General features: G+C 47.8%; 1 protein-coding gene across 9 annotated transcripts in view; it reads left to right on the plus strand.

Moving 5' to 3' along the window:
• The window catches only part of pde4d (phosphodiesterase 4D, cAMP-specific), a 107,004-nt gene that overhangs the window by 83,032 nt on the left and 9,030 nt on the right, over positions 1-14,942 (plus strand). For 7 of the 9 annotated variants that reach the window (XM_077004177.1, XM_077004176.1, XM_077004175.1 and 4 more), the window contains 6 exons: positions 4,731-4,919; positions 5,239-5,275; positions 5,546-5,622; positions 5,962-6,011; positions 9,106-9,218; positions 14,546-14,639. In XM_077004177.1, coding sequence (XP_076860292.1) covers positions 4,731-4,919; positions 5,239-5,275; positions 5,546-5,622; positions 5,962-6,011; positions 9,106-9,218; positions 14,546-14,639 — 560 coding nt within the window. Of the gene's footprint in view, positions 1-4,730; positions 4,920-5,238; positions 5,276-5,545; positions 5,623-5,961; positions 6,012-6,631; positions 6,635-9,045; positions 9,219-12,867; positions 13,566-14,545; positions 14,640-14,942 lie in introns of those variants that run through there. The other 2 variants (XM_077004184.1, XM_077004183.1) reach the window with 2 other exon arrangements.

The following is a 14,942-nucleotide window of genomic DNA, read 5'->3' on the forward strand; positions in this document are numbered from 1 at the left end:
TCTGTCTCTCTCTTTGCCAAACATATACATAATCTGCTCAGACAGGCTATTGAATGTCTGCTATCAAAGTAATTGTGTTAATAGTTGATTGTTTTGAGAATGAACGGTAGAATTAACAGTATATAAACAGAATAATAAATCAGTTTATAAAGCCCTGTTGTGTTAGTGGGTAGTTGTTGGACAGCCGCTGGTGTTGTAATGGTGAACTGTGCGACGCGTCGGTGTGTCCACAGTTTGCCCAGGATGTCTACATCAGCTCCCTGTGACTGGAAGGGTGGTGTTTGCATGCTGTCGGGTGGAGAAACTGGCCTCCTCCTGTCCTGTCTCATCTTGCTCCTTATCTTCCTATTCTAGAGTTTACGCAATCTGGCTTAAGGGAGTTGCCACTTAATCTGAACTATTACGCTGTTATGGCGTTGGATAGTATTAGGTTTGAAGCTGTTTTGCCACAGTGGTTTGTTTTTGCCTACATGTGGAGCAACGTGTGTGTGTGTGTGTGTGTGTGTGTGTGTGTGTGTGTGTGTGTGTGTGTGTGTGTGTGTGTGTGTGTGTGTGTGTGTCCACTAGCAACACCATGGAATGCTGCATGTCCCTATTATCGATGAAGTGTTTTGGCTATGTAAACATAAATGTGCCGTGTTTTGTTCTCACCAGCTTGTGATTCGCTACGCTACACTCTAAACGACTGTGAAAACAGAGCTACGGCTCACTAATGGCTAATATAGAAACGACAGTGATCACAGAAATATTAGAGAGAGAAACTGGCACGCCACACGCCTTTCACAGGAAGGAGACGTGTGGTGAAACTAACGACTTCTGAAAGGGGTTTCAACAGATCTGTATGCCTCACATGACTCCGTGATCAATGTCACCCGTATCCTTACAGTTAAATAATGATTCCACGTGTCAGTCCTACAGTGTTTGGCATCTGAGCCTAGATCAGGTGTTTGTTCGGAAAAAAGTCAAACCCCTAGTGCTATGCTGAGTTTGTGACTGATTAACCTATCAGCAGCTGACTGTGCTGGTGGACCGGTGTCCGTGTTGACATGTCTGTGTGAGCCCCAAGCGTCTGTTATGTTTGGAATGTAGATGGTCCGTCCCCCAACGCCCCCCCCCCACACGTGTGGGGGAGACTACAGATGACAGACTGCCAACTGTGGAGCAGGCCGTAGACTCACTGAGCGTCCACGTTGTTATTTTCTGATTCACACATTAAGCTAAATGTGACTGTATCTTCCAGCCCTCCCTTTGAGCACCATGAGTTTGAATTGAGGGCCGATGTTATGAAAAGACACTTTAAATTTAAGCTTCAGTTTCTGATTATGCTTTGTCTTTAGTGGTCTGATGTCATTAACCAGTTATTAACTAGTCAGATTTTTTTAATTAATCGTTCTGATTTGTCATTAATCATTCTGAATGGTCATTAACCGTTCTGATTTGTCATTATCCGGTCTGATTTGTTATTAACAGTTCTGATGTGGCTGACAGATATATATATATATATATGTCCTGTATTCTGTCCTCTTCTGGCCTGAGTCGTGTTCAGCTGTGAAAGTGGGAGTGGCCCATGAAGTCTCTGTGGTCTCCTGCCCTGAGGATCCCAAACAGAAATGGGTGGGGTCATATTGTCCAAACACTGCCTAGTAAAGCCCCTAGTTCCCTTGGCAACTCCCTGCTCATTTGCATGCTGGGCCTAATGCCTGCTGTGGATTCCGAGCACCACTGTTTTAGGCAGAGGGTCGTGGGTCGTGGGTCCGGTAAAGAAAGTCTAGTGAGTGAAAGCCTGAGTGAAACCAGCAGCCTTCAGATCTACACAAGCACAACGTGCACGTTGCTTGGTTTCAGTTTTGTCATAGTAACAGTTTTGAAGGCTTATCCTCATGTAAGGTAATACTTAAGACTTTATTAGCTAATCTCTGTCAATAATAATAAGAGGGTAGTGCCCACACAGTGGGTTAGAGTCCCTCTCTGGCAGTAGCGCTCCACACCAACGTGCCCTTCAGCCAACATGGACTGTTACACTGAATTTTGTTTATTTTTTAAGAAACAAATATAAAGACTTCACAAAACAAAACTGCATTTTCTCGAGCAGCTGCCGTCTGGGCTGATAAAATGTAAGGCTCTGTTGCCGTAGCTACCATAAGCACTGGTTTCAGTTCCTTCATCGTCTCCCTCCCAGAACAAGGAGGGGACGTCTGTCCAGCCCTCAGCGTGGTCCTCACCACCCAAATCTTCTTTGGTCTTAGTCTCAGCTGAACAGCAAGCTGTCACTCACATGCACTTCACCCCACCCAACACCACCAGCCTCCTTTATCATAGTCTACATCCTATCCTGGCCATTCTAAGAAATTAGAATTGAAACGTTTTAGTGGATTATAGTGAAATAAGCCCTACACGCTGTAACACCATAAACGGCATGCGTAGACATCACCCAAAGTAAATATTATGAATATTTTACTTGTTATTGTCTGCACTAGATATATGTCAGAGTGAGATCTCAAGGTAATCATGCTAAAAGAACAAACTGTGCTTTGTTTTGGGCACATGAGGCTGAGGGTGTGTGTGTGTGTGTGTGTGTGTGTGTGTGTGTGTGTGTGTGTGTGTGTGTGTGTGTGTGTGTGTGTGTGTGTGTGTGAGAGAGATCTAAACCCAGTTTAAGCGTGCAGTAATCTTTGTTCAAGGATGAGCTGGAGGCCATCACTTATTGCTCGCTCAGAGCTGATGGGTAACGGAGGAGAGCGAAAGAGATGAAAGCAGACGTCTGCTCTACGCCCCAGAGCAAGAGATAAAAGCAGACGTCTGCTCTATGCCCCAGAGCGAGAGAGATGAAAGCAGACGTCTGCTCTACGCCCCAGAGTGAGAGAGATGAAAGCAGACGTCTGCTCTACGCCCCAGAGCGAGAGGGATGAAAGCAGACGTCTGCTCTACGCCCCAGAGTGAGAGAGATGAAAGCAGACGTCTGCTCTACGCCCCAGAGCGAGAGGGATGAAAGCAGACGTCTGCTCTACGCCCCAGAGTGAGAGAGATGAAAGCAGACGTCTGCTCTACGCCCCAGAGTGAGAGAGATGAAAGCAGACGTCTGCTCTACGCCCCAGAGCGAGAGAGTTGAAACCAGATGTCTGCTCTACACCCCAGAGTGAGAGAGATGAAACCAAATGTCTGCTCTATTCCCCAGAGCGAGAGAGATGAAACCAGATGTCTGCTCTATGCCCCAGAGCGAGAGATGAAAGTAGACGTCTGCTCTATGCCCCAGAGCGAGAGATATGAAACTAGATGTCTGCTCTACACCCCAGAGCGAGAGATAAAACCAGATGTCTGCTCTATGCCCCAAAGCGAGGGAGATGAAACCAGATGTCTGCTCTATGCCCCAGAGCGAGAGATGAAAGCAGACGTCTGCTCTACGCCCCAGAGCGAGAGATATGAAACTAGATGTCTACTCTACGCTGGTCCAAACCCAGAACGAGAGAGATGAGACAAGCATGAAGCCAAACGTAGTAGTTAAACTGATATAAGTGTATTCATTACACCATTGTAGTGATTTTTAAGCAGATGTTTGACACTTTGCCTGCACAAACTCACTCTAACCCTGGATAATATGCTATGGCATCTTTTCACGTTTCACATATGCTGTGGTGTCTTTACTTTCACTGTAAGCAAGGCTATTTTCCAACTTCTTCTTAATTATTTATTTGCTATATATAGCAAATAAACTGTTGAGCCCTCCTGCGTGCAGATGAACATGATTATGTAAGATGTAGCGTCAGAGTGTGACGGAGCTCTAGGAGAGATGAGCCCCGTCCCAGGCACCTGATCCTTCCACGTGTCCTCTAGCGGATCTTCAGAGGGGGTACAGTGCACTCGCCCCCGCCGGCCCGTAAACCTCCCCATCAGTCGATAGACGCAACGTCTTGTTTTCCCGGGAATGTACAGTGTGGTCCTCGGCTGGCACCAGAGAGGATTAGTCAGTATTAGCCGTCAGCAGCCTGGGTTGTAGCGTTCGCGCGCTAATCGCAGCGCCTACAGGATGGGGGTCTGGCAGCGAGGTGGGTGGAGGCAGAGACGCATCATGGTACGTTGGGCGCTACGTCAAGCCTGAGGGAATCCCAGGAGCTTTGGGACTGGACGAATGCCGCCTGGGTTTTATGGGCCAGGCCTTGTAGCCATGGCGAGGGGGATCACCAGGGAGACGTGTGGCAGTTGCGAGGTGGTGTGTCTTGGTTTAGATAAGGTCGTCTATTTAAAAGCCGTAAACTTTACAGTGCTGACGTCTCCCACAATATTTGTTAATATAGGAACTTAACTATGGTTTTGATAATGGCTTCATCACAGGAACTGTCAGTTCTCAGATTTTTCCCTTGGACTGCACTATATATGAGTGTATCACTATATATGAGTGTATCACTATATATGAGTGTATCTGCGATAAAGGCTATAGGTTTTATTTTTTGCTCATACATCTTGACGTTCTCAAATCTGCAGTTTTGCTAAAAAAGCAGAAAGGTAATGAAATGACCTGTCTAACATACACGTGGAATGGTGCCCTTTGAATGGTGGATTCCTGCTGATCCTGAGGCAATCTGAAACAGTGTTGATTCTTTTGTTGGTTTGTCCTTGGCCTGTTGCTATTGTTATTTGTTGGGGTTATGTTTCACTGCTTTGACAGGCGTCCCCTGCTTTGACAGGCGTCCCCCTGCTCTGACAAGTGTCTTCTGCTCTTGTCTTCGTTACAGTTTCGATGTGGACAATGGCACTTCATCAGGGCGCAGTCCGCTGGACCCAATCAGCCCTGGTTCAGGTCTCATCCTGCAGGCCAACCTGGTTCACAGCCAGCGCAGAGAGTCCTTCCTGTATCGCTCCGACAGCGACTATGACCTCTCGCCAAAGTCCATGTCCAGAAACTCCTCCATCGCCAGTGACATGTGAGAGAAACACACACACACACACAGCATAGTCATGCAGGGAAACGCACAGCATCTCACACCCAGGGAAACACACACAACGTCCTCACACCCAGGGAGACACACACAGCACCTCACTTCCCAGAAAAACACACACACCGCATCTCTCGTTCAGGGAAACGGGCAGCACCAGTTGTCTAGTGCAACGTGTGCGTCTGTCTTTATGTGCCTCGTAAAACAATATAGGATTATAATCAGTGGTTGACAATGACTGCATGTATTTAGTGATGTTAACTGGGTTCATTAACTGTCTAACATATCATGTTCTCTCACTCTGTAGACATGGAGATGACATGATTGTAACCCCCTTTGCACAGGTAGGCCAGGGCTCCTTGAACTTCTGTCCAAATCATAGCTGCCCTGTTTTTTTGGTCAGAAAAAAAAATGACCAAAAATGTTTGGTCAGAATTTATTCAGTTCACACTTGTTCAACCTCAAACATTACAAGCTACTACTGACGGGTCGTAGTGCTTTTATATTTTACGTTTGTTTATCGTAGGTTGTTAACATGTTAAGAGTTACACTCTTGCACTGATGTCTATTTCCTCCTGTATTTATACTGCCTGATGTCTTTTCCCCACATTCAGGTCCTCGCTAGCTTAAGAACTGTACGAAATAACTTCTCAGCACTGACGAATGTCCAGCAGGAAAGATCCTCCAACAAGTAAGTTACTGAAGTCCTGGAACAGCAGGACATCCCGCGTTTAGTGCAAAACGTGTCCGATACTTCTGCTTTTGATAACGAGTCAGTAAGCAGGGAAGGGGGCGTGGCTGTGTAGGCCACTCCCCCTCATAGGCTTGGCCCGTAAACACACAGCCACCTGCTTTTGTTTTGTTGTAACGTATTTTCCAAGTGAACGTAGGCACCTCTGTGTTTAAAATGTCCACTGTAACTGTGGTTTGTTTCCTGCTGGCTTTGAGGACGTGAGGCGTGCGGGAAACCTGCTTTTGTTTTGGTTGTTTTGTTGTGCCCTCGTAAAAGTCCTGTTGTCCTTTCTCTCAGGAGATCACCGATGTGCAACCCTCCGCCCATCACGAAGACCTCCTACACAGGTGCAGTAGCTTCATCTGATCTTTTGAAATGCTGTCAGACGTACTTTCTGTGTGTGTTTACATGTGCATGTGTGCGCGTCTGCACGCGTGTGTGTGTGTGTGTGTGTGTGTGTGTGTGTGTGTGTGTGTGTGTGCACACATCAGGACTGTATGTGTGTGCGGAGTCAGGGCAGCATGTGGGTGGAGGACAGTGGGACAGGTGCAGGCTGCTTCCCAGTGCTCCACCTGGCTGACTGCTAAAGCATGTGTCCACAGCAGAACTCATCTGTGGGTGTGACCAGCAACGAGACGGATATTGTTGCATTCCTGATTGAAGAGCAATAATCTCCCTTCATGGAGAATCTTGCAGTCGTTCAACAAGGCCGGTCAGCTCCATCTACAAATGTTGGCAACACGTGGCCTGAAGAACGTGTTACTTTTGCTTTAACTGTGATTAACATTTTGAGGACTGCAGAGCTGTTTCAGACAATAATGTAACATTGCGTCTAATAGTTTTGACTTTTTTGTACAATTTTTTGGGGCAAGGGACGCTCACGTGGGGACATGTTTCAAATGGCTTCGTCTTCTTTAAGCCAATCAAGTATTTGCTTTTCTTAGTACAAGCAACCAATCACGCTCAGTCCGTTCAGGTGCTGCTTCTAAACTCATGACTAGGCCCTTCTAAATGAAGAATGTCGTCTCCATCCACATGAACATCCCTGTAAACAAGGGGACCAGTCAACCAGGAGATCTATGATAAGTGATTACGAGTGTTAACAAATATTTATGATCAAGTATCACAACAAGTATTTAGTGTGGGCCTCGTTTGGTGTCTCTAAGTGACTAAGCTCATTAGCACTAAAATGGGCTCTATGACATTTCAACACATGTGACTAATACGACAGTTGCACAACACATCAGCCCCTTTTAAAGCAGAACCTTTTTTCTCCAAATAACATGAACATGGAGAAGGACAAAAGATGCTGGTGTCTCGACTCTCTGTGTGAGTGGGTGTTGCAGGCAGTACGGAGCACTGATGTGGCTCATGTTTTGGTGAGGCAGCATCTGAGACCCGGCCCCAGCGATCCGGTCCGGGCTTTCCCAGCAGCCCAGCCGTCTGAGGAGCCAGTGGTCTCACTCAGGCGGGTGTCTGGTGTCGCGGTAAGCATGAGAAGAATGTCATTGACGTCAGAGCAGTCCCTTTCAGAGAGAGGCATCCCAGCCTCTCCACAGCAGAGGGTGAGAGAGAGACAGACAGAGAGAGAGAGAGGGGGGGGGGGGGGGGGGGGGGGGGCAAAGAAAGAGGAGGATAAGTGACAGGCAGAATGAAAGGAAAAACGTGAGCTTTATTTGATGTGTGTGCATGTGATGCACACTCCTCATATGTCGGGTTAGCAGCGTGTCTTAGGTGGGAGACACAGTCACACTCGCGTGCGCTGACACGCACAATCACGCTAAAGGCAGCAGAAACGAGGCACGGTTGCAGTCGGCTTCCACGGCGACCGTGCGCCTGTGAGGTGCAGCAGAGTACCCCTTAATGCTGCAAAACCCACCACGCTTTCCTGCACCCTTCCTAGAATGGACTCGTCACAGATTTTAGATGTGAGAAGACATTAATTCTGAGTTATAGGCACAGAATGGAGTAGTAATGAAATGTGCTGCACAATTTTCTTTTATCACATGGAACCAATTCAACATACCTAACAGCTCCCAGTGTAGCATCTCCCGTTGAAGCCCATTCATTAGAGGGGAATTATGTTCCGGAAAATTTCTTATAAAGTCTCGATCAGGATTTTTATGACGTAAGATGTCTCTTAGTGCAGCTGTCTGCCACTGGTGTGCTCGGATATTTTGAAACACTCCCCCCCTCCCCGTTTGATTCAGCTCAGCTCATGCAGGACTAAACAACACAGCCCTCTCTCAACCACACAGTGCACACTGTGCTTGGAGCAGATTTTGTTTTGGGGGTTTATTTAAAATATTTTTGGTTGGTTTCAAGCAGTTAAGTGTTTTTAAGGGATGTATGTGTTAATATGGCGCTGGTTTTTGATGTTACTTCAGAGCGTCCCGACCCCGTAGCCAGTGTGCTCTGCCAGGGCCAGCAGCAGGGGATCCTTCCTGCGTCCTGGTCCAGGTGCCGAGGAGTCCACGCCAGGGTTTGGCTGCAGCCCGCCCGCTGCTTCCACACTGCTGCGCTGGGAGCCGTCAGGCTTGTGTTTCGGGGGGAAGCTCGGCTCACGTTTGGCCAGCGACGCACCACGGCCACCCCCCGCACACGCAGGGCACCCGCCGTGCTCCGCGGGACAGCACACACCGCAGACGGCCTTCATCCTCCGCTTTTATTGCTCTCTATCTAGTTATTCGTTAAAAAAAATTTTTTCATTTGTATTTTTGTGTATGTGACTTCATCCTCCGTCTCTGTCGGAGTCTTGGAGACGGAGGGGAGCCCGGTCATCTGTTGCCGTGGCACCCCAGTCACGGCGTGAGAGGCTGCGCTGCTCGAACGTCATGTGCTGGTGGCGAGGGCCGCGGTGCGCGGGTGCCGATCCGCGTCTGACCCACCAGGGATGAGGCCACCTGCGGCCCGGCCGCTCCACCGCTGGGATCGTCTGTCTGCGCTTAACAGCACGCTGGACCTTAGAGCACTGGATCAGTCACTGTGACACTGTTGTCGCGCATGCGTGTGTGTGTGCGTGTGTGTGACTGCCCGAGAGAGGGTGCGAGTGTGTGTTCCTGCGTGTTGCCGTTTGGCTCCCTTTGTGCGTAACGTCCAAGGACAGATTGCTCTCCTGTGACTGTGACCCTGGCCTCGTGACTGCACCAGTGCTGGCATTATCACCGCGTGGCTTTGGCTCTGAGCCTCGGCCCGAGGTTCCTCTTCTTCCGCCGGTTCCTGCCGTCTGGATTTGTTTCCCCTGACGTTTTTGGCTCGCAATTCGGAGTCGTCCTGAAGTTCATCTTGGAGGGCCAGAGCGCAGCATGAAACACCACCCATGCTTTCGCCCGGGATACCCCAACATGGCGCCCTACGGCACTCCGGGCCCTCAGCTCCGAGTCTCAGCTAGTCCGCTGAAGCGCCTCCGAACTGACCCCTCGCTCCGCTCTCTCCCTGCAGAGGAGGCCTATCAGAAACTGGCCACCGAGACCCTGGAGGAGCTGGACTGGTGCCTGGACCAGCTGGAGACCCTGCAGACCAGACACTCGGTCAGCGAGATGGCCTCCAACAAGGTAAGAGTGGCACGTCATTGGTTATGGAGTTTGAGGGTGGCTGTAGTTGGGTGTTAGGGAGATGACTGTGGGTGGACATGGTGGAGCTTGAGGTTGGCCGTGGTTCTGAGAACCCAGCTCTGTGCAACAGAGAGACCCTGGAAGATGGTCCTCATTATGAAGATGGGCCAAGATAAAGCTGTGTGGGCTTGTTTGTTGTTGTGACCAGGTCTTGGGTTGGTGGGGGTGAAGTGTCATTGATCACACATCAGCCTCCGCTGTCTCATACTCATTAAGCGGCTCACAGTGTCCGTTTAATCCCATTTTCTCAGGCAGGTATGTTGATCTGCGTCTGATTTTTGACCTTGCTTACGTACTGTGCCCAATCCCACCCCCCCCCCACCCCCCCACACACACACACACACTACTAGCATCCCCCACACACCTTCAGCCTCTATCCGTACTGGCGATCTACCCCTGCCCTGTCCCTGCCACCCCGGCTGGACACTTTTCTGCCGTGCTGCTGTTCTCTGAACCCCACCCCCCCCCCCCCCCCCCCCCCCCCCCCCCCCCCCCACCGTTCCCCCGAGTGTTTGTGGCGGTGGTGGTGGAACTCATCGCCCCGCTTCGCATTGAGCATGATCCGTCTGTGCTCCAGCACCCGTACTGCATGCTAATAAGCCTTCTCCAGCCAATCACGTCACGCCACCACGTCCCGTCCTCGACGCGACAGCACTGCCGTCGCACAGACCAGGTTAAGCGCTCACAGATTTGGCCGATTGGGAGAGAAGAAACACTGAATGTTCACATCTTGTTGTTTTCTCTCTCGGCTGCTACCGTGCAAAACACCCCCCCCCCCCCCCCCCCCCCCCCCCGGTTTCCATGGTAACACACAAGGCCTGTCAGCTTCCTTTGTTAGTCAAGCCCACCAACAGTGGCGGTCCACCACATGCAAACTGCTTTACAGTCAGATCACTCCCAGTACTTACTGCTTTACAGTCAGATCACTCCCAGTACTTACTGCTTTACAGTCAGATCACTCCCAGTACTTACTGCTTTACAGTCAGATCACTCCCAGTACTTACTGCCTTACAGTCGGATCACTCCCAGTACTTACTGCCTTACAGTCTGATCACTCCCAGTACTTACTGCCTTACAGTGGGTTCACTCCCAGTACTTACTGCCTTACAGTGGGTTCACTCCCAGTACTTACTGCCTTACAATGGGATCACTCCCAGTACTTACTGCCTTACAGTCGGATCACTCCCAGTACTTACTGCCTTACAGTCGGATCACTCCCAGTACTTACTGCCTTACAGTCGGATCACTCCCAGTACTTACTGCCTTACAGTCGGATCACTCCCAGTACTTACTGCCTTACAGTCGGATCACTCCCAGTACTTACTGCTTCTGCTTTTGTGAGTAAATATTCATAGTGAAGAACACAACTGTTATTTAAATCCTACTTTGTTTTTCCATATTTTGTTTGTTTTGTACAAAGATATTCAGTACATCAGTATTCAGTACTTCATAGAATCTACTGAATACTGAAGTATTCAGTACGTACTCATTCAGTACTTCAGAATTCAGTAACACTTCTACTTTCTGTTCAGTTTGTGGACAAGAATGTGTTCTTATTTTTACTATTATTAATATTTCTAAAACATTACTGCTAATAATAATAACAAATAATACCCTGGGGAATTAACATTAAAGTATATAGTTATCAGTTCTACTATTGTCTATTAGCTTTCATGAAGATTTCAAGAGTTCTGCCCAAGTTTGTATTGTTTCTTTAAGGGGAGCAGAAGAAGCTAGACGTGTTCCTGAAGACACACTAAAAAAGTCTCCACCAAATTAAGCCCTTATTACCCTAAAGCACAAAGCCGTCACCAGACACAGCATGTCCACATGTCCACACCAGGAGAGCGTGTGGAGACAAAAGCAGCCTGTAGCTCAATTCTGTGCCATGCTGCCATTTTAAACCTTTTAGACATCGGTTTCTCACGAAGAAGACCAAACATCTAGAGAAGACTTTGCTTAGTGTGTTTGTGTTATTCCAGAAGCACATATCTTCTGGCTGTGCCTGGGCAGTGTCTTTAAATGAGTTTAATGGTGCACTGTTCCCTGTGCCACATAAGGTCTTCCAGTGGAAGTGAGTTCTTACATGGACCAGCCGGGTACCCGTGATCCTACTGGTCCCGTTAACAGGCATCCCTGTCAGTGTGAGAGATTTCACAAGGGTTAACCACAAACTGGACATGGCAACAGGAAGACCAACACACTTCATACACATACAAACTTAGTAATTAAGCATGTGCTTTTCCAGTTAAGCATGTAGTCCTGTGTAGAAGATGTCACCGTTCATTGAAGGATTCACTCCATCTCAGCCACAGATACTCTTTGTGCTTTCTGAGGTCTATTTTCTGACTCAGAGTTGCTATTTGGGTCTCAGTGAAAAAAAAGAAAGAAAGGAAACACATTTAGTGAGAAATCACAGCTAAAAATTGTGTGACATCTTCCTATTTTTTCCCTTCTTTTCCCACCAAGAGTGAGCGTGTTGGCACCTTCCAGATGTACCCACAATAGAAACTCACATCACACACACACACACACACACACACACACACACACACACACACACACACACACACACACACACACACACACACACACACACACACACACACGGCCTGCCTGGGCCTCATCTGCTCCAGCTAAGCTGTAAATGAAGCAATGTCTCACCACTGTCTCTGAGGGAGCACAAGTGTGAAACAATCCCAGGATGTAGTGCTGGAGCCTCCTCATGCCCCGCCTCCTCATGCTCCGCCTCCCCAGGTCCCGCCTCCTCAGGCCCCGCCTCCCCTGATTCACTCAGCCTTACAGATGGACACCTAAACCCACTGTCACTGCTTTAATTAATAATCCTCTCCTTTGTGTGATATGGCGTGCTCATAACACTAGGTTGGACAATAGGTGTCAGATAGTATATCAGCACATGTAATGTGAATCAAATCTCAATATAGGCCTTTGATATGATGTAATATTCTCATCATATCATTAATTATTTTATCATTAATGATGAAAATGATGGAAAAAAATAAAGAATGAAATACAAAGCAGAAATATATTTATCTGAAATGCCAATAATATAAAGTACAGTGGCCACACCCTACTAATGATGGATTTTATACAGCAATACTTATGTCAATAATTACAATATGTCAATATTTAATATATTTCCATATTGTAATTATTTGATTCTGGGTTACAGTCAGTGCATATGAAATGTGGCAGAAAATAGATCCTCCAAGAATATTATTCACAGTGAAGGAAATCTACCGAGGAAGAAAGCTAGTGATCTCAGTGGCACGTAGTGCAAAGCCCTTGGTCTCGTGATGAACTTGTGAAGAGCAGTGAAAAACTCTGGTGCTCTGGTATGATTCGTCAACAACGATGTCACCAGTGCACCATTCCCATAGCAACGAGCATTCCCACATGTGCGGTTCAACATCGCTCCACAGGACTGGAGCCTGTGAATTGTCCCTCTCACAAAACGTTTATTACCTGATACAGTCGCTGCTTTAAGAAATTGTCTTATGGATTACATTACTGTGACTGCATTCACTCAAACACGAGCGTCAGGCCGTTAATCCAAATATCACAATCTGGCACATAGGGTACTCCCTGGTCCTTTAGCTGTGGGATTGCTCTGTGTTTTGTTTCCAAGGTTCCTTCTATGACCTCATACAGCATCTTAAACAGACACACAGCTCAACGAATAAAGACATGGGGGAGGGTGCTGGTGAACCAGAACCCTCCCAGCCAATTTGCATGTGAGCCCGAATCTCACCAATCACCTGAAGCGATGTGCTGAGCCTGATCGCTAGGTCGTGTTATGATTGGACGTGCTCAGGCGAGTGAGGTGGGGAGTTGGGCTGCTCTCACCTGAACGGCTGTGTGAAACAAACCCTTATTTGGAAGACCGAGGGTTTTCTCTCGCGCGAGGACAGGAGCCTTTCTGGAGTCCGTGTGATGTAAGGAGTTGGCGACGCAGGAATGGATGCGTCTCTCGTCCCTTCAGACTGCGATGGAATGTGCTCGAGATGGATGTGTTACGGCAGACCTCGCATTGAGCACCGATGCCTGGAGTCTTCTCAGGAATGCCGGGACTGCATTGTGGTCTAGCTTATTGTAATCATGATAACGGAGGAAGCACCTGCTGTGAAGGATATTTCAGTCACGACATGTTAAATAGCTAGGCCTCGGGATTTATTATATTCTTTTTTTGCTGTTGTCAGGACTGGCTGGATTCTCAAAATGCCTGAAGCTAATTATTTACTAACAGTTTCTTGGGGATACATAAAGGTAAAACATGAGGCTTTTTGAGTTCTTACATGTGAAAGACAAAGCCGGAGAGATGAGCGAGAGAGAAGGAGAGATGGAGAGAGAGAAGGGGAGATAAAGATATAGTGAGATATAGACAGTTAAATTTAGATAATTAACGCATCCGTATTCAGAGGAAATCTGTTAACTGCAGGATGTATTTAACTGTTCTGTTATGGCTGTATAGGGATGTGAGATGTCTTTTTTGTAATTGCCATTGTTCCTAAATTTACATCTAGCTGCTTTTATTTACCCCTAGGTACCCCCCCCCCCCCCCCCCCCCCTCACACACACACACACACACACACACACACACACACACACACACACACACACACACACACACACACACTCTCCCAACCCCCCCACACAATGTCTACCCATTTGGTCTCGTTTCCCACGTAGCCGTGTCAGTCAGTCGTGGTTTCAGTGGTTTTGTTCTAACATGGTGGACCTCTCTCCATGGTCCTTCACATGTAGTTCTAGTGTGTCCTGTGTGTTTCTCCTTTCTCCTCTGCGTGTGGTTTTTTCATCGCTAGCCCTGTTCTCCTGCCCAGCGAGCAAGCAGGTCAGAGTGACCTGATTTTCTGACTGTGAGATAGTGAGGCTGGCTCTGTTATGCCTCCTCTGGAGGACTCAGCCTTGAGCTTCCAGACCATCCGGAGGCAGACAGATCAGCCAAATATCTGAAACAAACCAAGCTGTTCCGAATGTTGTTTTGGTCATTGTCTAGATATATAAGGGTATAAAAAGTGCCTAATGCCTGCATGTCAAATTTTGTTGATTTTACCACCTGGTAAATTTCACACTTACATGGTAATGATGAAAATCAGGATGTCGGCTTGTCTATGAACTGCCCTTGAATTAAGTTTGGTGGCTTGGTGAAGCTCTAAAACATATTGTAAGGGCCCACCTTTAACTTGTAAGGGCCCACCTTTAACTGCAGATTTGTGCATTTGCAGTTCAAGAGGATGCTGAACAGAGAGCTGACCCACCTGTCCGAGATGAGCCGCTCTGGAAACCAGGTGTCTGAGTTTATCTCCAGCACCTTCTTAGGTGAGTGACTCCTGAACAAATCACAGATGCTTTTGTGTGTGTGTGTGTGTGTGTGTGTGTGTGTGTGTGTGTGTGTGTGTGTGTGTGTGTGTGTGTGTGTGTGTTTGTTTGTTAAAGGGGTATTATACAATATGGACGATTAAATGAGAGCAGGAAATGTTTCTGTGCATAATTATGAGTGTAATTGGCTGACCTGGAAATGCACATCTAAAGTGGTGTGATTTATCCTGAGCCATACACCTAAACCAATGATCCTGAAACCAGTTGGTTGAACGGTGTGATCAGGGCCGCTGTGTGGTGTGG

Source organism: Brachyhypopomus gauderio, chromosome 4 (genome assembly GCF_052324685.1).
Source record: "Brachyhypopomus gauderio isolate BG-103 chromosome 4, BGAUD_0.2, whole genome shotgun sequence".
Lineage (NCBI taxonomy): Eukaryota > Metazoa > Chordata > Actinopteri > Gymnotiformes > Hypopomidae > Brachyhypopomus > Brachyhypopomus gauderio.